General features: G+C 37.9%; 2 protein-coding genes across 5 annotated transcripts; both read left to right on the top strand.

Moving 5' to 3' along the window:
* Positions 1 to 1166: 1166 nt before the first annotated feature.
* LOC118478315 (transcriptional activator Myb-like) lies at positions 1167 to 3655 on the top strand. Its single transcript, XM_035971719.1, has 4 exons — positions 1167 to 1205; positions 1804 to 1907; positions 2511 to 2639; positions 3424 to 3655. The coding sequence occupies exons 1-4, from the start codon at positions 1167 to 1169 to the stop codon at positions 3653 to 3655; spliced, it is 504 nt and encodes a 167-aa protein (XP_035827612.1).
* A 1017-nt stretch (positions 3656 to 4672) lies between these two features.
* Positions 4673 to 23458, top strand: LOC101862671 (myb-related protein B). Of its 4 annotated transcripts, XM_035971725.1 has the most exons (12): positions 4673 to 4963; positions 5965 to 6107; positions 7575 to 7681; positions 8093 to 8272; positions 9882 to 9964; positions 10984 to 11104; positions 11693 to 11839; positions 13795 to 13896; positions 15276 to 15383; positions 17300 to 17333; positions 21260 to 21343; positions 22236 to 22324. In XM_035971725.1, exons 1-12 carry the CDS (start codon positions 4818 to 4820, stop codon positions 22238 to 22240), a joined length of 1260 nt encoding a protein of 419 aa, XP_035827618.1. In that variant the 5' UTR covers positions 4673 to 4817; the 3' UTR covers positions 22241 to 22324. The 4 variants fall into 4 exon arrangements, with proteins under 4 accessions (XP_035827618.1, XP_035827619.1, XP_035827617.1 ...); XM_035971726.1 differs by lacking the exon at positions 17300 to 17333 and having other exon boundaries at positions 5965 to 6014; positions 22236 to 23458; XM_035971724.1 differs by lacking the exon at positions 17300 to 17333 and having other exon boundaries at positions 11693 to 11821; positions 22236 to 23458.
* The last annotated feature ends 2488 nt before the right edge of the window (positions 23459 to 25946 follow it).

The following is a 25946-nucleotide window of genomic DNA, read 5'->3' as shown; positions in this document are numbered from 1 at the left end:
TCCTTTCCAATTCTTTGATCTGTTTTGTTTCTCTCTGTACAGAGTGATGTAACAACAACAAAAAAGGTCTTACTTATTCCATGTTTCTTTGTCTGAGAGAAGCCAGTGGATTATAAAAATATTCCCAATAAGACCCATTTTGTGATACATTATAAGTTTATTCTTCTGTCTTCCCAGACATTTTTTTTTTTTTTTATTTTTTTTTTAAAATTTTTTTTTGGAGAAACAGTAGCTTTGGCTTAAATATTCTCATGTTTCTTTTCATGCCTTGGTTCATTTACTTCTTCGTTTCTGTTTGTTGGTGTCCTCTTAGTCAGACTAAGACTAAGTTGCCCTCAGAATTTGTGAAACTTGACCCTTTGCCCAAGCTGTTAATTCCATACTTTAAAAATTTACCAGAGGGGAACAAGTTCTTTATAATTGTGTCATGTAGATATCCATGCTACATATATATATATATATAAAACAGGCGATGTTGAAGTTTAGGAGGGGTATGACCATAAAATATGTCCCTGGTCCCTGACTGTTTTTTTCTGGGGGGGGGGGGGGGTTTGGGGGGGGGGGGGGGGGGTATATTTGAAGATTTCGACAGAATTTTTCGCAGCTTCTATGTTTTCTTTGTGACAAGCTGGGATTTTGAATTATTTACTTTTCCTGGTTACGTCACATATGGAAATTAAGCTTCAGAATCATACTGAGGTTTTGGAGTTTCAGAAGAAAGCCCAAACTTAACAAAACCATCCTGACATTCAACAATGAATGTCTTAACTTTCAAATGCATCAGGAATCTTGGGACATCTGATTATACATATTTTCCCTTTTCTTCTTCAGGACGAGAAGTTGAGAAAGGTTGTGGAAGCAAAAGGCTTTCATGACTGGAAAGTTGTGTGCAGTTTCTTTTCTGACCGATCTGACATTCAGTGTCAGCACAGGTGGTTTAAGGTATTGAATCCTGATCTTGTCAAGGGACCTTGGGCAAAAGAGGTTTGTCGTGCTTCTTGAAAAAGTTTTCATTTTGTGTACTGATTATAGGTTTTGTAAGCGAAAAATTTATTTTTAAAGGATTAGAAATACAGTGGAAATTGTCGGAGATGTCCTCCCATTGTGGAGAAGAAAAAATTGTTGTTTATAAATTATAGTGAACGTTTTGCACAGTGTTATAGACTATGGCAACAAGTTTAAAAACGCAAAGGGGGAAAGTGATCGTTTGTTTCACAGAGAGGTAGCAGTTAAAGCAGGTCTGGCTGTGTATTTGAAATTTTGAGAATGTGTGTATATATTGCCCAGAACAACATACTTAGGGAACCTAAAGAAATGGGTAACAGGGAAAGATCAGGGAAATGTAGCTTTTTTGAGAGCATCCGAGCAAAGGACTGAATGGAGAGCCATGATCGCCGATGTCTGTCGCAGATCTGGCACTGGATGATGATGATGATGATATATATCACTTGGGCTGCAAACAGGACGATACTATTTGTGAGGGGTTTCTGTTTTTTCTTTTTCATAGATATGTGCTTCTCTTTTTGTTGTACTTGTTGGTCTATAGATTTTAGAAATAAAATCTGTATTTAGGCTTTTTTATTTGATTTGGAGCAAGATTTGAATACCTATACAATCCAATGCTGAAAAAATAAAAAATAAAATATCATCGATTGAATTTATTAACTTTGAATTTCTCCTCCTATCTTCCTGTTAATTACAATGTTGAAATCTGGCTGTACAAGCATGTCTAATGAAAACCATCAGTAGAAGTTTTACTGTATGAGCAATAAAAAATAATTTTTGTTCTGTTTGTTTCTTCAGGAGGACAATAGAGTGATCCAGCTTGTGAAAGAGTACGGACCGAAACGTTGGACTCTGATCTCCAAGCATCTCAAAGGACGAACAGGAAAACAGTGCCGGGAAAGGTATGTTGTTTTTGTCTTTCTAGTTTCTCTTAATTTGTTTTTTATGGGAGTTTGGGGTGGGGTTGTAAAGTTTTATTTCACAGGATGTTTACAAAATGTTTAGAGTAACAACGCCAAACCATATGAAACTGAAAGGTTTGCCTATTTGCTCTTTTTTCATTTTATTTTATATGTGTTAGACTTAGACACTGTAGCCACAGTGTTAGTTAATTCTTGAATTTTCCTTTCTTCTTTACTGCAGTTTTCAAGAGTTGCCAGTCCTGTGCTGTCACAGTTTGAGGGAAAATCGAAATTTGTTTTTACTCCACTATAACATAAAATGTGGACCGTTCATCATATTCATGTCTTGTTTATGAATTTTCTGTCATTGATGCCATCTTAAAATGGTGTCTCAGTACCTTGGTACTTAATGAGCCACATTACGGTGCCACCCTCAGGAATCTTTACACATAATGTTGTTTTATGGTGTTTTTTATAAAAGAGATTTAGTAATTGTGTATTGAAAACAAAAGGTTCTTAAGGATGTGCTTTTTGTTAAAAGGTATAAGTATATTGTATTGAAGCAATATGTGCCTTTATATTAAGTCTTATTCTTAATTTCAGGTGGCATAATCATTTGAATCCAAGTATTAAAAAGTCGGCGTGGACAGAAGAAGAAGATCAGCTGATTTATCAGTTGCACAGACGGCTTGGCAATAGATGGGCAGCGATTGCTAAATATCTACCCGGAAGGTATTGCAATTGCTACTACTTTAAAATAGAAGGCAAACATGATCAACAGCGTGTGTATGCCTTGAGCTGTTACAATGTTAGGATACATGAATACTAAGTACAATTTTTTATTTAAGCTTACTGTTTTCTTGGTTCCATTCAGCAAAAGCTAGGTTACTGCGTACACTTAGTCGTCTGGTAGTTTATGCCTTCCGGTGTTCATTTTTGCCAAGGGTCAGCATGAGTACTCTCCAAAGACAATCACAGTTATTGAAGTTAGCGTTTGTATTCATACTGAAGAGTTTGCTTTTTTGACGCTACTATTGTGGGTAGTCTTGTGTGGTTTGCTCCTTCTTCCTATCAAACGTCTAATGTCCTATCAAACGTCTAGTGTCCTTATCTCTCCTTTTCTTTATTTGTTGCTCTCTAGTAACACCTCTTATCTTCAGCACATAAATGACCTGCTCAGGTTTTGTAAGTGCCATAAAACACTACCATACTAATACTAAAAGATGCTGTTCTTTTAAAATTCTGGGTTTGCTTATTATTCTTCTGTCCTCACAGATTTGCCATCCTTTGGGTCGCCTCTGACAGTCTCAGCTCTCTGCTTTCCTCAGTGTGTCCCGCAGCTCCATGGCTGTCCAGTCTTGGATGTTATCCTCCCATCTCTTCTTCTGTTTGCCTCTCCTTCGTCCTCCCTGAACAATGCCTTTTAGAAGTCTTAGGAATGCATACCTGAAAAACTAGTGCAATGGTTTTCTTATTGCCTTAGTTTAATTCATTTCTTCTATTTGCCATCTCACAGAACAGACAATGCGATTAAAAACCACTGGAACTCTACAATGAAAAGGAAGTTCGAAGTAGAAGAGAACACGGATCATCGCTACTTCAACAACGGCCCATCCCTGTACAGCCAGCCCATTGTCCCCACCGGCTCATTGAACTCCTTCAGTGTTCAGCCTGTGCAACTCTTTCAGAACCTGGTGAGGAGCATTTGTGAGGGTAAAGGTCAAGGTTGCCTTGGGGATTCCGAATGAGCTTTTGAAGCTGCAAGATACATTTTTAGTTTTGAGACCGTTTTATTCAGCACATCCATACAATTTTTTTTCTCTACATTCATTGTAATTGCTTTGAAAAACCTTTCATTGACTGTTTTAACCTGTTGTTCTTGTCGTATTTTGAACTCACCACATTTACATATTTAGGATTTCATTTTGTGCGGCAAGTATGGTCTTAGAAATGTATTTGTAGACTGTTTATTAGGATATTTTCTTACTAGAATTATTTGTTCAGCATATAGATTTGTTTTTTATGCCACATCCAATTGTAAGACTTTCCTTGGGCCCAAAGGGAGTAAGACTATAACATATGGTCAGATTTTTAAGTGTCAAACTTTCTTTTGTCATCCATGAAGTGTAGCCAGCCCACAAATTAAAGCCAATGGTTTTTGTGTGTGCCTTGTTGTATGGGTAATACAAATTTAAACGATATTCCCAACAGGTTTTAGAATTTCCTTTGTAATTTAGATACTCCATTTACACAAGTGTTTACTTTCCCAGCATGCTAAGAAACAGGGCACGAAGCCAGGTATGATGGTGTTCTCAATTTTCCTGTGCAATTCCCTTGGAATGCACGAGTTTTGTTCCCATAATTGGTTGAATGTTGGGGAAACATTACTCATTAATTTTCGTGATTATTTTTCTGTTTAGAAACACATTGTGTTTGGCTCGTGTCGTCATCTGCTCATTTGTCGGACTGATTTGTTTTTTGTTTTTGGTGTTTTCTTCCTGGTAGGGTTTTTCCAGGGGTTTTGACCCCAAACTTGCCCGTTTTTATTTTAAAAATCTCTTCGAGCCTCTCTCCTAGGAAATAAAATAAATGGACATAACACTGTCATAATCCTTTGTGGCGTTGTCTCTATAAATTTGCCGCTTTATCAACTGACCCTTGATGGGTACTTTCAATGGATTATTTTTCATCATTCTGTTCATGCATTTTATTTAGCTCATATGCTTTTTTCTCTTTTGATACTCAACTCGGATTTACTGTCATCTCTGTAAATCAAATACACTGGTTTCTTGTTTTATCTAGCCGTGTCTTCTTTTTCACTATAATTATATTTGTCGTAATCTGGTTCCTGTCCAAATGGTGTCAGTTATTCTGTAAACTGGTCATAGACCACTACTGAACACCATCTCTATGGCAGTTAACATTCAAATCCGTCTAACAAGCTTTCACCTCTTTCCTTTGACGTGCTTTACAGGAACCATTTCATCCTCCCCGGAACGTGATTCCGTGATTCAGCCTAAGACGGAACTCAAAGAAGAATTTTCAAGTCCCATCAAGTATGTTCTGTTGTTAAAGCTGCTTTCCGATTTCTCAAGATAGAGAGCAAGACCATTTGTGAGGCATCGTGGTGAAATCAGGCGCTCGTCAAAATAATGAAATCCGAGAAATCTGCATTTTTTTGGCCAGTTTGGATTTTTTTTCACGAATTTTTTTGTTTGGCTCATCACCTTGTATATCCATTCAAAAACACTTTATGTGTGGATTTTATTTAAAAAACGTTGATTAAAGGCATAAAAAATGTAAATTTGCAGTTTCCGAGGACTCTTAAGCTATGGCAGTCCCCATACTTTGGCGCCCATTTTCTTGCTGCGTTTACTTCTGAAACCAGGCGGCCCCACCTCTTTCATTTGCAAATATCTCAACTTCTGTTCAGGATAAATGAATATTTTTTCATCGAAAGCAAGGCAAATGAAGAACCTCTAAGTGGACACCAATAACTTCATTTGCCCAAAAATTGACAGGCGCCTGATTCCACTGCATGGTGACACATTTGATTTATGTTCTAAATGTGAGCCAACTGATTAAACCGTGCCATTCAAATTGCCAGATTTTGGACGTATATGTTATTTGTTTATTTATTTTCTTCGTCATAGGCCATTTTTCTTTTGTCATCTTCACACCAGTGTTCCTCCGTACTTTTTGCTGAATCTCTCTCTCTCTCTCTCTCTCTCTCTCTCTCTCTCTCTCTCTCTCTCTCTCTCTCTCTCTCTCTCTCTCTCTCTCTCTCACTTTTTCTCTCTCTCTTTCTCTCTTCTCTCTCTCTCTCTCACACACACACACACCCCCCCCTCTCTTTCTCTCTTTCTCTCTCTCTCTCTCTCTCTCTCTCTCTCTCTCTCTCTCTCTCTATCTCTCTCTCTCTCTCTCTCTCTCTCTCTCTCTCATATGTAACATGTAATCTCCAGCACTTTTATGACCTATTTGTGTCACAAGTGCTGTGTAAAACTTTTACTGAAATTAAAACTAAATGGTGTCTCTTATTCTGTGTGTTCCACAGATCGTTTGCAGATGTAGCTGATGCCATGATGGAAAACTCTCAGTTTGGAGGTATGTCCTCCCTGGATTTGATGACAGGCATCGACGTCCACCCTGGCTTTTCTCCCCCTTTCAAATTCACACATATCCCGAATAGCGCTGGAGGTATGACATAACGCACTGTCAGGATGTACAATCTCAGTGATCACATGGGTGGTTGCTGGCTGCTCCAGTGTGTTTTGTTTTTTTCTTCTAATCGGTTTTCTTAATTTGGACAAATGGGCGTTGACTACAATTGGATTATTGGTGGTTGCTCCGATGTTGAAGCAAATTTTAGAATTTTTATTAGAGCTCTCTGCAAAGCGAGCTTTGGTACAGGCCAGGTGTGGAATCGAGATCCATCATACCTTATAAGCCGTGTTATTGAACTAAAGTGTTCACGTTTCATTGGATGGGTGATAGTGAATTATAACTATATTTTAGCTTTCTGTTCAAGATTGGCAGATTTTCAGTGTCACTGCATCTTGCCCCATTCTCAGTTCTTACAACTCTCACACTGACTAAGTCTTCCGTTCAAGTTTTTACTCTACTTTGAGTTTGAGCAATAATTTTTGTCTTTCGCGTGTATAGTATGAATCATGACACCAAGACTCCTTCTTGACAGTTGATATTCTGGCTCTAGGTCCTTTCACAGGCTCAAAGCTGGATTCATTTATATAATATCTATGATCTATTTGTGGTGGCCGAATTTTGCTAATCAAAAGGCTTTTTAATGGCTGCATCGATCGACATGCGGTTTTTGCCCAAAGATTCTTTAAAATATTCTCCAGATCATGATCGCCTTTGTTGGCCGACGCTTCTGTCTCTGTAATTTTAGAAAATCCGTCAGGTTTGTTTATTTCAAGTCGTATTTTCGTTCGATACCATCGCGCAATACTGAGCACCATTTTAAGTGTGCAACCCGTATAGATCTAGCCTCATGTTTCTATTTTTTTTACTTAGTATAGTGCTAAATTCTACATTAATCATTTCGTTTGATGCCCATCATCGCATTTTCTTGACTCCTTTGTCTATTATATATTTGGCAACTTGGAAACACGTACATGTGTCACTTTTCTCTCAAGATTTATTGCTCCATTCCAGTAGAGTGTAAATATAGTAGGCCAATGACTTTCAGTTGATGTTAATGCACCGATCATTCCTTTCATCAAAAGGGGGCCCAGCTTGTAGTTTATATTTATATATAAATATATATATAAACACACACACACACACATATTTAAATGGAGCACATGTTGTCATTGTTATATCACATGTACCTGGAAAGTTGAGAAGCCGGTCTGGCAGTCACCCTGGATGGTTTGCTTCTTTCCTATCAAACATCTATCATCCTTATCTGTCCTCCTCTTTTTTTGTTTGTTACTCTCTTGTTATACCTCTAATCTTCAACACTTACATGACGTTATTGTGTTGCAAGTGATGTAAAATGTTTACTCCAATTTCTTTTTTCATGTGTGTTACTTTCTTGTAACACCTCTATTCTTCGACACTTGTATGACATTGTTGTGTTGCAAAAGTGCTGTAAAACTCTTACTAAACCAGACTAGATAAAACAAAACTTTTGTGGTCCAGATGCTGCTCCTGAGAAGAAGCCAAGTCCTCCTGTCCAAAACTCGCCCCCTTCTCAAGTGGGATTCACTACACCACCACCAATCCTGCGACGTGGAAAGTATAAAAGGGTATGTTCTTGAGATGGGAATGCTGCATTATGTTTTTCTAATCTATGGTCTGTATTAAGACAAAAAGGATAGGGGGGAGGGGGGGGGATCTTGAAGAACATATCGTACACCTGTTTTCCCGACAATATTTTGTTTTCAAGTTTACTAGGCTGGCTGATTTATCTGTCCATCCTCTCAAATCATATATTGTATGGTTGCATTCTCCAACAGATCGTGGTTGGCAGGTGCCCTGGTGTCATTTGTTCCACCTTTCGTATCAAACATTAAAAACTCTAGCTAGCTAAAAGTAAATTTCTCAGACAACTGACTTTTTGGTAATTTGTTGGGAATTTTTTCGCTTTTCATTTGGCCCAGTTTTGATGAATCCAGGATACGCTTGCTGATTTGTTCATATTGTACCTACCTCTGCAGCGTCATGGAAAAACTCTTGCCGAAGAACTGGAGAATGTTCTACATGAGCTGGAGGATGAGCCATCAGAGACGGAGGGCATTGTGAACACAGTCAACGAGCCTGTACAGTATAGCGTGCAAACCCTACCCACCACTCCAACACGCACGCCTATCAAGCACCTTCCATTTTCTCCATCTCAGGTGAGGCGCAGTATAATGTGTGATGTAATTTTTTATTTTTAAAAAAATTTAGATGCTGAAATGATTTATTCTATTTTCTAGGTTTAGGAGTAAAGTCACAAGTTGTCCGATACAGCCACCCATTGTGGAGAAGAAAAGTGGTTGTCTTTTTTTAACTCCTTGCTCCTCCGGAAAGCCGCTCCCAGTCTGATTCAACTGTGCTGTTTTGCTGGCTTGTAACTAGACAGTTGATCCTCATCTTGATCAAAGATAGTACATAACAAGATGGTCCACTCAGCCAAAAAAGTGTCCGCCAGAAGTCCGTTCTTTGCTTCAGATGGCGCTGCAGTCTGTTTTGAAGCTCTCTTTCTTTTTTCCAGAAGAAGAATAGGAATAGCACCTCTTTGCGTGCGCAGATCGACAGCTGTTCATCAGCAGTTCGGGTTCGTTTAGTGCAGAGTTTTAGGTTTTTTTTATTTTAATGACCTCTCGCCTTTCATTCTAAAGTCAAATTAAACAAAGAAAACAATCACCTTTCCTCCGGAAGAGGTTTTTTGTTAGCGTAACCATAAAAAAAAAAAGCCTTCTTCCGAAATTTATTTAAAAACTTGCTAGTTTCACTTCGATTTTTTAAAACTCAAGTAGGGTAACTGTTCGCAAAGGGTGCGCATTTGCGAAGAGGGCGCCCCCGAATTTTGAGGACACTTTTTTATTTGGCTCAAAGAGAGGAGTGGGCCCTCTTATTATGTAGACTCTTTGTCTTAATGTGGCTGCCTTATTTTGAATTTCCCCCCCACATGTCTTTTAGTTGGTAAAGTTTCAGATGACAGTAGACATATCTTGGACTGTGAAATGACTCGAACAGGTGACTCTCGGCGGCACTACTTCTGACCTCATTACTTTTGCTGAACCAGCATCAAGTGTAATAGTTGGGCTTTTTGCCACCACATGCAGATGTCAAAAGTTTTATTCCTGTGTGGGCACGTTGTTTTTTTTTTTTTTTTTTTTTTAAATATCAAGTATCTCTGTCGTCTGCTGGGATGATGGATGTATTTCTCTCAGCTACATTTGGCTCTGACAAGCAGGGTCAAAGCAACCTGCTCCTAAATGATTTGCATTGTGTCTCTGGAGAGCGTAAAATATTTACAATTACATTTCATTTACTGAGCTGTAGTGTGATGGGGTTCAGCAGGGGAATACAAAATGTGCGACATAATAATAATAATAATGGATTGCATTTATATAGCGCATATCCACTTATGCAATGCTCTATGCGCTTAACATGATACATATAATGGATTTACAGATCAATTTTCAAGGTACATAGTGTTACATACTCATGCAAACACATATTCACTCACGCACGCACCACACACACACATACGTACATATGCACATACGCACATACAAACTCACAACGATCTACAGCTTGGATGCTCTTTGTTGGCAGTTGGGTAGTTGGCTGATGTTCTGGTGTGGTTTGCTTCTTCTGTTCTATCCAACATCCATTGTCCACCTTTTGTTAGTGTTACTCTCAATCTAATCTTCAGCACTTATATGCCTTATTTGTGTCGAGAGTGATATAAAACTCTTTACTAAAACAGAAAAAAATGCTATTTGTTGTCTCCAGTTTCTGAATGGACCAAGCACATCAAGTGGGAAGCTGACCTCTACACCTGTGTCTAATCAAGCACCCTCTGGTGCGGTTCATGGGTATGTAAAGACTTTTTTTAAAAATTGGCGTTAGCGGGTTGTTGGCGGGTGCTCTGGTGTGGTTTGCTTCTTCTTTCCTATCAAACATCTATCGTCTTTAGCTCCCCTCCTTCTTTTTTGTGTTTGTTACTCCCTTGTAACACCTAATCTTCTGGCGCTCATATGTTGCAAGCGCCATAAAACCTCTACTAAAACTTTAAAAATAGGCATTTGCAGTGCATTGGTTCAGTGTTTCGCTGAAGAAAAGTCTACGTTTAGAAAAGGGTTCAAGCCTCGCTAATGCAATATTTATAACAAATAGTATTTGTAGAGCGCTTAGCCCCGCTCAATAGGAGGTTTTGTGTGCTTTATAATTTGTATTATTCAAGGCAAAGATAGTGAATAACAAGATGGGCCACTCAGCCAAAAAAGTGTCCGCAGGAAGTATGCTCTTTGCTTCAGATGGCGCTGCAGTCTGTTTTGAAGCTCTCTTTCGTTTTTCCAGAAGAAGAATAGGAATAACACCTCCTTGCGTGCGCAGATCGACTGCTGTTCATCAGCAGTTCGGGTACGTTCAGTGCGGAGTTTTAGTTTTTTTTTATTTTAATGACCTCTCGCCTTTCATTCTAAAGTCAAATTAAACGAAGAAAACCATCACCCTTTTCTCCGGAAGAGTTTTTTTGTCAGCGTAACCATTTTAAAAAAGTGTTCTTCCGTAATTTATCCCAAAACTTGCTAGTTTCACTTTGATTTTTTAAAACTCAAGTAGGGTAACTCTGTTCGCAAAAGTGCGCTTTTGTGAAGAGGGCGCCACCAAATTTTGAGGACACTTTTTTAATTGGCTCAAAGAGAGAAGTGGCCCATCTTGTTATGTACTATCTTTGTTCAAAGTAGCAAATGCATGTCTATTATTCCTCTGGACTGTCCTTAAACATATTGCAATGCTTGAACTGTATACCCTTTTTTGTAGCGATGTATAGAGTTATCCTCGTTTTCTGATCCTGTTGTGTTTAATTTTTTATTTTAAAAAATTTCTGCAGGAATGTGAGGGTTTTGACTCCCCATCCTAATCAACATGTTCTAGAATCTTCACCTCGGACTCCAACTCCATTTAAGAATGCTATGGCCGAAGTTGAACGCTTGGCCAAGTCGAAAAGCTGGGTATGTTGTGAACGTTGACTTTGACCACTTTATTCACTTGTACATTCTCTCCGTTTTATTTTGCTCCTTTATTGGTTTTGGATGGGTGGTCAGTGCTCTAGCACACCTGCCAAGTGTACCCAGATAAAATCAGAGCTCTCTGATTTTATTTTGCATTTTGAAGAAGCTTCATTAGATTTGCATGCATTTTTTCCCCCCCCTTGAATTCCGTTTTCTTTGGGTTGTAGGTGATTTACCTGATCTCTAAAATTTAAAAGCCCAATTTTTTAAGGTCAGTAAGCTCTCCTCTTACCCTGGGATTTTGTGGTATTCTTTGTTCTCTTTCGTGGGGGGAGAGATTTACTAATGGCAAAAAAGGCATAGGTAGTATTGCCAAGAATGACTTTCTGAGATGCATAGAGAAATTAAAAAGATAAGTGATGGGAAATGACAGGAATACAGCAGAATTTATTTTAGAGCATCTGAGCAAAGAAATGTGTGGCGAACAATGGTCGCCAATGTCTGTTTCAGATCTGGCACTTGAAGAAAAAAAATCTCTTGAGTTTTTTGTTTTATTTTTTTTTAAACATTAGCGTTGCTTCCTTTCAGAGCCCTGGTGAACTTGACGATCTGGGAGAAATGTTGAAAGACTGCGACACAGGCTATGAAGCGGATATGTCCTCAGGGGTCACCCCAGCCTCTCAGGCTCGCTTGTCCAAGAGAAAACCCAACAAGGAGGTAGCAGCTGGCAGTTGGGTTCGAATTTTTTATTAATCTTTCTCTTGTGTTCTGTCCCATCATTTTTGTGGACTTTTGTTTTGAAAGATGCTGTGCGAAGACTCAGATCAGATTTATGACATGCTTGTAAAGGGACAGTTAAGTGCTCTTCAGCATCCTCTAGAAAATTAATAATATACCTGGGGGTTTTTTTTAGAGATCTTCACAATTTTTGAAGAAAGTTGGGAAATATTAAAAGGGGCACTACTGCATTGGAACACAAATGCTGAATGGTTCAAATCTCGAATTCAGAATGTTCATGAAAAATGAAATGGCCAAACACAAAAAAAGCACATGAAAAAAACAACCCCAGGTGCTATGCTTTTATATTCACTGGGAAACAAGAATAAGAGATTATTCTGAAATTAATTTTTAATATAGAATCATTGTTGAGTTGAACATGAAAGAAAGACTTTGCTTTTCAAAACCCCCTGGACGGTGCTACTGATTGAAGTGTCTTTAGGCCATTCTCAAAGGGGAGACATTGACATGTTCTTTTAAACAGTAAAATTGTAAATAGGGCGATTCATCAATGTCATGCTCATAATCGATGTCTGAACTGCATACGAGGACCTGCTGTTTTTTCTTTCCTAATCCTTACTAAAATTATTTTTCCTCTACTTCTTTTGTATGTTTGGCATTCTCTTGTGACCCGCTATTTCCGGGGTGCCTTGATAGTTGAAGCAGACGTGGTGCTGTTGGAGCTAGAGAGGTGAGCAGAGTAGGCCTGATTCCCTGATGGACTTCTCTGTTGACATCCATCCCTTGGCGCTCATATGACCTTATGCAGTTGCGAGCACTGTAAAAACTACTAAAAAGACCTTGCTTTTTGTACAGAAATCTCCTTGTACTGCCTTTTGTGGCATTATTAAAGTCGAATATCAACATTGTTCATCTTTTACATTTTTGTTGTTGTTACATGTTTGTGAACAAAGTTTGAATGTTCCATCTTTCAGATGTTTAAAATACAATATTGATCACTGCTGAGAACTCGTGTGGATTGAAAGGGGTTTTTTTTATGGTCGTTCTTGAAACATGCTAATTTTTTTTTTATGGTCGGTCTTGAAACATGCTCATTCTAATTTATTGTCAAGTTTGATTGTGACATGTGCAGTAATAGGGTACTAATTGTGTTTTCATGCTGTAGGATGCCTTTGTCCACCTAAAAGATGTATACTATTTGAAGTGATGGCACTGTCAGTTTTTGTTTAAAAAATTTGTGCTAAACATAGATTTTCTACAAGGAAGAGGTCCTATTTTTCATTTTGTTGTGTGAAGATATGGACATTTCTTGTGAGTGATCGGTGGGCACCCTGGTGTGGTTTCCTCCTTCCTCCGTCATACCTATCAAACATCTAGCTTCATCTCTCCTCCTTCTTTTCTTTGTATGTACCACCTCTACTCCTCAGCACTTATATGACCCATCTGTGTTGAATTGCCATAAAATTCTTACTAAAATTTTTTAAAACATCTTTTGCCAAGTGTCACTTGTATTCTGGGGATATTTTTTTTTCCTTTTTTTGTTTTGATGTGAAAGGTTAATGCTCCCATGGCGACAACAAAGTTTCAAAATGTTCTTTTTTTTTAATCACTGGTTTTAGCATTTAGTCCTTATATAAGTTTGTAATTGCACAGTGATATATCATGATTGATTTTTTTTTGTAAGTGGCAGAGATATCAAATCTATTCAAATCAAGTGCTGCGGCTTTTAGATCAGTGGTAACTTGGGTGTGCCCTCATAAAAACTACCGCAAAAATAAGATGCTGTACGTCAGCAAGCCAGATGATAATGAACAAAATATTATGTGTTACTTTTCTAATGTTTTACTAAAGACTCATTTTTCCCTGTGGAATCAATTAAATTGTTTCATTTTCCTGCTGTTATTAATTTTGATCTCTTTATAAATATCTGTTTTCTATGTGTCTCCTCACAGCATATCCAACACAACAGACGGGTGCGGCAGTCGCTGGAAGAGAAGCTGTCACAAGATCAAGATTCAACTTCAGACTCCATTTTTCACTCTCCAGAGACCCCGGTACGGTTGTTGGGTGCTTTGTGTGGTTTGCTCCTTATTCCTTATTAAACATCTATTGTCCTTATGCCTGCCTTCCTTTTTCTGGGTATGTTACTTTCCAGGAATGTCTCTTATGTTTGACCCTTAAATGACCGATTTGTATGTTATAAGTGCCATAAAACTCTCACTATATATGTAGCAATGCCAATCGCCCGCTGCGCCTTGTGCCGGAAATCGGCCTCCGCGCGAGGGGTATTTTTTGGGCCGCTCGGAATCAGAAGTGACTCTCTTCTAAGTTTAGTTACGGGAAAACTCCTGGACGAAAATAAATGAAACTCGGCATCCAACCAGAGGAAAGGTTAAACTAACGACATCCCAGCGTACAATCCCGAACGATTACTAGAACCGGAGATATTGCCGTGTTTGTGCGAATTTCCTCTGCGGTTCGAAAACTAAGCGGAGCTGCGGGTTGATGGCCGACCACACAAGCGCCCCACATGTCTTCTTTATTGCTGTAAAATTTCAGATCTCTGCGTTTAGTAGATTTTCCGTACCAACTTAAAATTACCACCCATCCATTGATAAAACCCTAGATCTAGAAACTTCATAGCGCATTCCAAACGCGAGGTGCCGGCACGCAAGAGGCGCGTGATCGCTAGGCAGCATGTGATTGGCTGCCTATAACCAAATGGGTCACCGATGACTACATCGCGGGTTTTCCCGATAGCGCTTTACTGAGTTTTAGAAGGGGTGATCGCGTCGCGGTAAAAACGATGTCACGCAATTCAACAAATTTCACGCAAATATCAGTCTTTAAGATCCAAAGTAATGAAGACATCGAAAAAGTGATAGCAGAACTAGATTCGGCACTAAAAATCAGATGGAGATGCCAAGTTTCCTTCATATGCTCCAATTCATTACTGACTTATGAACAGTTTTTCCTCAAAATACATCAAAACATGTCCCACATTTTGGCGATTTTTTCCTATATGAAGGTCCTCCAACATTTTGCAAACAAAAGTCCCAATAACTTTTTTATTTATCAATGGATTTTTAATTTTTAAAAACCATTGTTCTTAGAATTTACTCTATTTTCATTTAAGTCCATTTTTAAGCAATTTGGATGAAAATTTAATTTTTCATTGTCATTGCTAATATATGACCTTATTGTGTTGCAAGTGCCGTAAAACACTTACTAAAGCTAAAACTCTCACTATAACTTTTTATTTCAAGAAACTGGATACCTGTTTGTTCAAGTGCAGTAAAACTTCTATTGAAACTAGACTGTGTCTGATTTTTGTGGTCTCATGGATCTGAACTTTGTTCTAAAAAGTTTTGTTTGTGTTTTTAAGGCGCTGTTTGAATTCAAGCTGTTTTATGTTTTTGTTTTTCTCCTGTAGAGCAAATCCCTGGTGGGAGATACCAGCCTCTTGCTGTCGCCTCCTTCGATCATCAAGGATACCCTCCCTGAAGAAGTCTTAGAGGAAGTTTTCAGTCTCCCCAGGAAGGTATGCACTATAAATGATCGTGATTTTTTACTTTCATTTTCTGTCAATGGTCATTGAGGTCCTCTCTTGTTGGACAGATTCTAATGCTTTCTACTAACATCTTTTTTATTTTATTTTTTATCCTTTTTTTTTTTTAAACCAATTTTTTATGATACTTCTAAAAAATGTAACAGGGAAGCAAGTTTCTTGTTCACCGTGTACAAGTGGCCATCCTGGAAACCTGTTTTGTGCAAATGTATAATCTCTGTAGTTTGAAACATTAGAAATTTTACTGATTTTTTATAAATTCTGCTAACCTATATATATATATATAGGTTAGCAGAATTCCTTTTGGAATTTTTTTTTTCTTTGTTGTTTTTGATTGATTTCTGGATTGGATGAACCATATCATTGTGAATAGGTGTCATGAATTTGAATTCCACCTCGTGGGGTCGAGCCATTTTGTGTGTGTGTGTTCTTATTGTTGTAGCCCCTCGTGATCCTGTGTATGTCTTTGACTTGACTGCTGTCTTTTCAAGACATCATTAATGTTAGTTTGCCAAATTATGGTAATTGTTCGTTCGCCAATGTCTGGCAATGACCGGTTCATCTTTAAATATGACTATTTCTTCTGCGAAATAGATGAAATTAGGGTTAAGATGACTTGTGGCTCCTGCTACAACCAGTGAGACCAACTCTTGTAAATTAACTTCAGTAGTAGGCACAGTTCTCTCAATGTAGACATTAAGTTAGGCCAATGCAAGCCAGAAAGAACTCGGTACTGTGAGTCGTCAGATTTATTGAAAGTTATCAGTATTTGTTGACTGAAACTAGAATCTTAACCGCTTCACAGCTGCTCGGCGTACAGTGTACATCCATAAATCGGGCCCTTCTATGCTCTATAGACGCACAGTGTACGCTCGGCAATATCGCTATTTTGTTTCGCTTCCTAACTCAGCTGGTAAATGCCATGATCCAAGGCAGCTCACGGGTGACCCCATTCTACCTTCCATAACTTTTTTACTTTTGAATATATCCTCATGAATTTCTGCATGTACTTTCTATATCGAACCACATTTCTATTGATATAATTTTGGGGGGATTTCATTGAGAGATGGAGGAAAGTTGGAGTTTGTAACATGATGCCAAAAACAACACCACCAAACAGCATAAAGCAACACACATTCGAGTAATGAAAAACTGAGACAAAAAAAAAAGGGGGGGGGGGGGAATAGATCTACATGTTGTCTCAGTGTCTGCAGGAAAAGAGGAAGTGACTAGAGGCTTTACCTACCTTAAACAATGCTCGTACAGTCCATATACGTATATAGAGATACATGTAATTTGTTTTTACTGCCAATAAGTCATTTTTGTGTAGATGTATTAGATGTAGATCTCTTTGAGCTAACATCTGAATCTGACACTTTCAAATGGGGGGGGGGGGGGGGATGGTGGTAAACATAAAGTGAAGGTACCTCAATAATGATTACAAGATTTTAGCAGTACCTTCCCTTATAATTGGTATCAAAACAAACTCTGTCATAGTCCCGTAAATTCTACGGGCCATAGGCACAGCGCTACACGGTTCAGGCCTGTAAATTCTACAGGCGCTGCAGGGAAGAGGTTAAATGCAGAAAAAAATGTGTGTGAGGGTCTTGGAAGGGGGTTACTTGGCCTAAGGCCACTAACTTGATCCACTGTGTCGATGCAGTCTGGTTTCCTTTTTTTTTTTTTTTTTCTGGTTTTGAAAAGTTGGCAGCTCTACAAGAGGAAAAGGACAAAATGTTGTTTTACCGTGGTGCTGCTTGTGTGAGATGTCATTTAGAACACGCAGAGTTACGGCAATCCTTATTGGTGCAGATGAAATGTATGCGCCCTGTGCTGGGTGCTCAAACTTTATTTTGTCGCCATTGTTAATCAAATTGCACCATTTTCAGCGTGGTCTTGGCTCTGTGTACTCAGAGTCCTCGTGTAAGTATACCCACTGCTTCCCTCACCCGCAGTCAAAGATGCTTTGGTTTTTTGTTGTTTTTTTCCCTCTCTTCTTCCAAATTGTTTGCCTTTTTCTTTATGATTATGGTTGGGTTGTCTCCAGTTGATTGTTGGTGGTCTTCAGTTTTGCAGTTGACTTGAATGCGATTGTTTGTTCTTGCGGATGCTGAAGGCTGAAGTTGTTGGTGGCATAGTTCCTGCTTTTGGAGTGATTTGTGTTTGTTTGTTTGTTTTGTTTCTTTAAAGAATATATTTTTGTTTATGTCCACAGCTTTTTACAGACGGCCGTCTTGATTTTGTTGTTGCTGTTTTGTTTTGTTTTTTCTCTCTCTCTCTCCATTTTAGTTGGTTTGGGGTGTGTTGAAAGAGAGGAAAGGTTGACATGGCTTCCAATTATTATCATTTTGTTGTAGAATGTGTTGGGACTGTTTTGTTTTCGGTGAGGTGTTTTTTTTTCCGCACATTTTCTGTACGCTTCCAAGAAGTTGGCTTGAATTTCTGAACTTGAAATATATGTGAACGGGGTTCTGAGGCTTATTTGTTGGATTCTTGAAACTTCTGTAGTACCGAAAAATTTACATGGATGGTTGGCGGGTGCTCTTGTATGGTTTGCTCCTTCTTTCCTATCAAACATCTATCGTCCTTATCTCTCCTACCCTTTTTTTTTTGGTGTTTGTCACTCTTCGAACACATCTAATCTTCGGCACTTATATGATCTAACTGTTGTAAGTGCCTTATAGTGCTTTCGAAAACGAAAAATCTAAAACTACCTGTTTTTTATAAAGATGAATGTATAGTATTGATTCTTTCAGGTATTACCACCCGGAAATAAGACCACGATTTTTGTAATGTGATGTTTAGCGACTGATTGTCATATTCATTGGTACATTGACCTGAAGGAAATAGAAATGTCTTATTATTTTGCTGGTGCCTATTAGATACTTTCAGTTTACATTTTCCCCATTAAAAAAATTTTGTTTGTTTGTTTATAGTACCCTTCCGTTTAACTCACTCAATCCCGTGACTGAGATATCTCGTTCAGCTCGCAGGCTGCGTTTATAATTCCACGACCGAGATAACTCGGTTCATCTCGGTTCTATAGTATTTTTCCATGTGCTAGTTATTTGGTTTTATATAAGGTAAATTTATTATTTCCCTGACCGATTCTGCTTATGGGGGTGCTGGAATTTTGTTTCTGCTGTCATACTGTCATTACACACGGAGAAATCGCGGTTTTTATAAAGGCACTTTCAGCACTTTTGTTCACACTGCTCACCTGAGCATGTTTCGCAATCGATTCTCTTTGCCTTTCTCACACATACATATTTTTTTTATTCATGAAAGTATTCAACAGTCTCTATTGTACACGACGTACAATATATAAATCTAGACACTCTCAAGAATATGTCAATATCGATGAAGGCTTGCTCTTGCTCATTCGGCCCCCAAAAATGCCAAATTTGTACAACACCCCAAAGCACAACTACTAAAGGCTACACAAATTTGGTATGTCTAAAGATCCATCATAGGTTAAGGTTGTACTTTGCGCCAAATTTCAAAGCAATTGGGTTATATTTATGGTTACTAGTCGGCCTTTACATTAGTGCCAAAATTTCGGGGAAAACTCGCGGGATTGAGTGAGCTAAAGTTAGTCATAGATTAAGAATTGGCATGTATCTTCATATCTGACCGTCATGACTTGTCAAAGGCATAGAACTAAAATGCAAGCTTTGATACACTGCATGGACTTATTTTGGGCTTAAAATTGTCAGTGGATGGGTAGCAGTTGTTCTGATGTGGTTTGCTCCTTCTTTCCTATCAAACATCTGTCGTCTTTATCTCTTCTCCTTCTTTACTTTGTATATTACTCTCTAGTAACACTTTTAATCTTTACACTTAGATGAACTATTTGTGTTGCAAGTGCCGTAAAATATTTTCCGCAAAGGTAAAACATTCAACTTATTCAGGTAGTGCCTGTTATTATTATAGCTGATATTTTCTGGAAAATGAGTAAATGTTCTTGTTTGTCGTACTGGGTAGTTCTTGGGTTTCTATATATTAGATGTGATGGGGATTGTGTTGAAAGTAATTTCTTTCATTATTTTGATGCCTGATGAAGCTCATTGTGGTCTGTATTTGATGACAATTATTTTTACCTTTTTTTTTTATAGCTTCCTTTACTTCCCACAACTATTTTTTTTCCAGAGCACTTTTTTATACTCGGCATTTCTTACAAAGGAGGGGGACACAAAGAATAATTGTTAAGACACCATAGAAACTGGAGCTTGTCAGTTTTTGGGGCATATAGAGTTTTTGGCATTCACTTAAAGCTTGTTCTTTTGTCTTGCTTTTGAGGAAAAAAATACCCGTCTGACTTGAATAGAATATTATAGAGGTCGATATTTGCAACTGAAGGAGTGGCAAACAGAAACGGTTCAAGTAAGACACAGTACCAGTTAAAGGAATAACTGTTTGTATCTTACCATCTCAGAACATAGTTACAGGAATATTTGTTGAAGGTTGGCAGAATGTCTAGAATTGCGATGCACAATAGATTTCCAAAGTCTTTCCTGCCTCAAAATTCTTTGACGCATTCAATTTTAAAATGGCAGTTTGCTATTTCTGTATCACTGAATAGCCTGCTGGTTGGATGTCTTGTCTGTCTAAAATACACTTTTACATGTAATGACAGTGAACTTATGAACTTTTAAAATAATAGAAAAAGTTGTCTGTTTGCTTGGTCTTCATCTATAGTGGTGGGGCAACACTTACTGAACTTTTGTGTCATTTCACCCTGTTTGTTTTCCCTACGGCACAAGTTACAAAGATGTCCATGATGTTGGAAAAAACTCTGAAGAATTTTGTACCCATTACGTTTTGACTTCACTTCCTTTAGACCTTCTCCTGCGACTTTCTCAGACATGTGATCCCCAGCCCTTCTCCTCCCTGTTCCCTCTTATTCTGATTCCTACTGCTTGAAAATTTTAATTTGGCGCTCATATGACCTTATGCAGTTGCGAGCGCCGTAAAACCCTCTACTATAATTTAACAAAAATTAAAAAATTTAATGCAGTTTGACTACAAGTCTAAAGCTTATGTTAAGTGTGTTTGACTGTGAAGGAAGGGTAATATTCAATAATAGCATTGTGAAAACCAAATCTTGCAGTTCTGCTGCTGCTTTGTGGTTGGCTTTACTCTGACGAACTTTATTTTGTGTTGCGGGTAGTTGGTGGGTGCTCTGGTGTGGTTTGCCCCTTCTTTCCTATCAACCATCTATCGTCTTATGTCTCCTCCTTCTTTTCTTTGTACGTTACTCTAGTAAGATCTCTTCGACTCTTTATAACCTATTTGTGTTGCAAGTGCCTTAAAAACTCTTACTAAAACAAACAAAGCTGTATCATCCCATGTGACCTTTTCGTGTTACAAATGCCATATAACTAACTAAAACTAAACTTATTTTTTGTCGAAGTTAGTTGGTTTGTTCTCTGGTGTATTCCGCTCCGACTTAATTTCTTCATGGCGGAAAATGATTGTCATTTTTTGCACTCCAAAAAAATCTTTGTTATGATTGTTGAAATAAGCCCGGTATAATTCAATGGAAGATAATCAGTTAAGAGTAACCAGAGGCGTGCGTATTCCACTTTGATTTTTTTTTTTTATTTGCAAATTGGTGTGTTTTTGCTTGTTAATTACCTGCCTAAATTTCAGTAGGGATTATTTCACTCACACTGGGTAAAGCTAATGTATTGGATTTGGATTTACTCTTGAGGGAGATCTGTTATGTTGTGTTGAAAGACTAGCTTACTCACTTACATGTAATGTTAGTATAACACACACCCCCCCCCCCCCCCCCCCCCCCCCCCAAGAAAAAAATGTTTAAAAGTGTTGTTTTTCGTTTTTTACAGACTCAAAGACCAGGAAAGAATACACCGAAAAATCCTGCAAAGAAAATTGTGTTTTCAGATTCACCCCCAAAGCAGCGTGTCAAAGTAAGTTTAGTATCAGTTGTTTTTAAGGTTGTTTTTTTTACACCAACAGTTTCCAAATCGTCATAAGAACTGTCTTTTCTGTTCAGTATTTTTTTTAAAGCAAATGTCCAGGACATTCTTCTTCAAGTGCTGGATCTGAAAGACATGGGTGGTCAAAGTTGGCAGCTCATTTCTCTGGTAGATGCTCTTGAAACAAATCTTATGTTGTTGTGGTCTTTTCTCGTCATCCGTCTGTTTAAGTTGTTTTTTTTACGCTTTCAACACGAAGAGTCTAATATTAGATGCATTGTGTATATATGTTATTTAGAGCTCCAGTAATAAAGTGTCAGAATGAGAAAAAATATTATGTAATGAATGAGTTATGTTGTTCTGGGTGTCCCCCTGCCCTCTTTTCACTTCTTGTTTTCCTCTGAGAGTAGATTTTCATGACTTTAATGTCTACCAAAAGGCCTAGGTACTGCATTTGTCTTTTCCCAATTGGTCGCCTTTGAGGACAAGCAGGCTAACCCAGATTTTGGGGGTTTCCCGAAATCTTGACCAACACCAAAAGTGAGCATTGTCCTACCTATAGGAAAAGTTTGGTTTCATTGGTGTGTATATTTGTTTGGTTATAGAGTCTCTTAAAGAAACTAAACAGGTTGCAAAAACTTTACCTTCGATTTTCTCAAAACAGCTTTTTTCGGGATAGCCCCCTTGTACTTAAAAGCAACTAGTTGTCTTTATTCTTTTATTCTTAATTGTCAGCATAACTGTCCGATGCTGGGTTGTTGTTTTTTTAAAGCACTACCACAGAACATAAGATGTCGGATATCATCTTTCATCTCATTTGAGTATGGGATTGGTCTGTCTGTAAAATATGTCTGTAAATATTTGCTCTTTTTTCTTCCTCCAGATTGATCCTGCCTACAGGAAGGTTGCGTGTGGCTTAACAAAGGACCAGCTCGACATGACACAGATGGCCAAGAGCTACTTACAGGGTCCGCAAGAGAACAATAAATGAAAGAAAGTAGTGTAGAATTATTCCTTCAGTTACTTCGGAAGAATGCCTTGTAAATTTTTTGGTTTTGATCATTTTTATGGTTTATTGTCATTGATTTCTCACAAAGTATTGTGATAAACTCCAGAACTTAAAAAGATTTTTTTTTGTCGTTCTTGAATTCTTTTTCCTCTATCAGCATGTGAGTCAAATTTTTTTGTTTACCCCGGTCTTTTTGGTAGGACAGATAGATAATTGGTGTCACTTTACTGTCAAATTTTAAAATTTAATTCGTTGTTATTTAACAAAAACATTTAAGCCATTCTCTGGGACAGTCACCATATTCATAATCAATCAGTCAATGAGAAAGTCATAAAATGTGGCTCTCAACGAACTGTGCATGAGACTGAGCAATCCGTTTTCATGAATTGTTGTAAATGACCTATCTCTGTTCTTTCTGCTGGTATAAATCTCCATCAGCATACAAGCTGTGTTTTCGTATATTGGGTTAAAATTTGGTCCTGGCGTAGGTCTATAGTTTTGCAGTGAAAGATCTTATTTATATTCTTGAATACCGGTAGTTAATAATTTGAGAAATTGTAGTTTCTAAAATTTCTCCATCTCCGTATCATTTGTTAAGGTTTTTTTTAAATCTATATATATGCATCATGTGATACCAGAGAATTTGAAGTAATAGATTCTGGGGATCCATTTTGTCAGAGACGGTACTGCTATATATGCAAATGTGTCATCCTGTGTTTGTTTGACATTACTTGTACTTTTGAGAACAGTGCTGCTGAAAGTTGGATCAAACTCAAACAGGCTATGCACAACTTAAGTATTTGAAGACTTTACTGGAAAAACTAGATAAGTCTTATTTTAAGAAAGTGGAGAAAATTGAAATTCAAAGTTTGAAAGTCCGTATCTCATAGTGCCTAAAGCATCTATTTTACCATACATTTGATCATAACTAATAGCTCGTCTGTCAATTCTGACAATGACCAATACATCCTCGTCCAAAGAGGAGCATATATTTCCCGGGAAATTATAGTCGAGTTAGAAGAGTTATAGGTTAACTCTTTTCCTACCAGGCCAAAATCCACCACTGGCCCAGGGCTTTTCCCAGACCTATTTTTACGCCCCTACAGCACCAAAGGAAAATGTCAAAACATCCAACTAAACACACTCAAACCATATCATACGGCCCATCAAACTGAAGGTTAAAAAATAATCTATCATGTAATGTCCATTACTATTAGGCAAACCACATCTATTGCCTTAGTATTTAGGAAGACCTGGCAACTGTAACCACTGGCACGTATTTTAGAGAAGAGTGGTTACAGTTGCCAGGTCTTCCTAAATACTAAGGCAATAGATGTGGTTTGCCTAATAGTAATGGACATTACATATCAGATGGTGATAAAATATTGAAGATTTATTCCAATTATATTAGTTTGGGGTTTCTAAAAGTGATTATGCAATATCGAAGGTGTCATATGAAATCAACAATTTTCCGACTTTAAAAGGTCATATCTAAAAAATAAAAAAAAGTACAATAATAGTAGCATTCAAACTTACCAGGTAGGCTGCCTCAAGTAATGCAAAGAAATGCTGAAAGTTATGTATTTGTACCTAATATAATAGAAGTGAAAATATGAGACATATACTGAAGTCAGGGGAGCGCTTTTTTTTTCTCATTTTTGTTTCGAAGGGGACAAAAAAAAGCGCTGAAATGACGAAAACTCATCTCTCAGTGCTATATTTTCTTTCGAATCGGCAAACAGGAAGTCTATTCTATTATTTTGAAAACGTGGATCGGCTGAGAATTTCGTGTCTTTTCATTATTGGATTAGAATAGATTGCGAACCCCTCAAGCCGTATTTTGCGGCTCTCGGTCCTGCGAGGCCACGTCCGCGAGCCGCATTAGGGAAAGTGTTAAGTTGACTTGTGGTTTCTGCTGTGGCCACATACATAGCACAGGATTTAGCTGCATAATGCGTGGAATCATTTATGGAGAAAGAAATTTGATTTTTATAAAATGCAACAAGGGGAAAAAAATATTTATAAGATTATGACTTATCTGGTTTTTCCAGTAGTCTTCATTTGCTTATAGCAGTTGTCTAATGTAAATGATATCCCTCTGTCTAGCTTGGCTTACATTCCATCCTTCATTGCATAGCATCTACAAATTGAAGCATGCCTTTCTGTACATTCAGGTGGAGGTCTTTGAAAACGATGGTCATTTCTGTGTTATATTGTATTTTTGGTTGCGTTTTAGTAATGGCTGTTCCCATGTGCAGGGTTTCTGTTAGAACGTGAAAAATAAATTAGCTGTGGTTTTTGACTGTCAATGAGTTGAAGTTGATGCTCCTCCACCAGTCTTGATCAGGTTGTACGACTGCAAAGAAATAACGTATCATCATGTACGGTACACATTTGGAAGAGGGGAGAAGAATTGAATAAGTAAGGGGTTTCTTTTGTGTGTATCTGCTTGAAAGTGTTGGTTTCCAACTTAAGATTAAGAATGTTGTGGATAGAAGTAATAGGACTAATATGATTAGACTGCCTAAGAGACTTTGATGTGGAGAAATTTTACCTCATATGTTTGGAATAAATTTGTAGATTTAAACAAAATCCCTAAAAAGCTTTGTTGAAGAGATGACTTACTACTTACATGGTCATGACCCACTTTGTCTAAGTGAACCATATTGTGCCTTGCACTCAGGTTGTGACTTTGATGAATGCCATTCTTCGTATAATGCATGTATTCATAACATATGCACAGTGAAGAACATTGTAAAACTTCTTTTTTCTGTAGTCTAGGGGCATGCTTTTGCACTGATATTCTATTGAGTTTTGAAGCCCGTATTCACACTGAAGAGACTATTTTTGGCTGTATTTTTTTCAAGTAGTTTCGTAATCTCAAAATTTCCTATTCTTCAGTAAAAAAGAAACCCTGCAAACTTCTCTTTCACTTTCACTGATAGCAGTGGCTAACAGTTATCAGCACTGCATGCGACCTCTGCGCTTTCTTGTCCTTTCCTATCTCCATTTTTAATAACAGTGAAAACAGTTCATAACAAAGAGTGAGCTTATAAAGAAGTAACGTTTTTTCTATGTAAAAAAAAAAAAATGGAGATAGGACAAGAAAGCACTGGGGTCGCGACTGGGTGAGAATCTGAGGTACTCATGGCTTGTGCGGAGAACCATAAAGGGGAACCGTTTCCTCTGAAACATTACATCAAAGCTCTGGAAGCTTTTTTTTCCTCTTCACATTGATCTTGATTTTATTTGGCTCATGTTGACTTATAAACAGTTCTGGAGGGGGAAAAAATGTATACTCACCAATGTTGCTCTTTTCCACTTTTCTGTGCAATGACTAGATGGAGTTATACTTATTACCGTGCTGATTTTATGTTTTCGAGGATGCAAGAGGTGAAGGGATTCGTTTTAACGGCGCCTGTAGTGGTGTGGTAATGCAGCCCTGGCTGTGTGTAAATGATAAAAGCATTTGTGATAATGTTTCTTCCATTTCACCTTTATCTACTGACATGTGTTGATGTGTGCTTTAGTATGATTTTCTTTGCTTTCCAGTGCTTACAAAGCTTTGCTGGCAGATGGCTTCTT

This window comes from Aplysia californica, unplaced genomic scaffold (assembly GCF_000002075.1).
Source record: "Aplysia californica isolate F4 #8 unplaced genomic scaffold, AplCal3.0 scaffold00489, whole genome shotgun sequence".
Classification (NCBI taxonomy): Eukaryota; Metazoa; Mollusca; class Gastropoda; order Aplysiida; family Aplysiidae; genus Aplysia; species Aplysia californica.
Note: the sequence above shows the minus strand (reverse complement) of the source record. Positions and strands in the feature narration are given on the sequence as shown.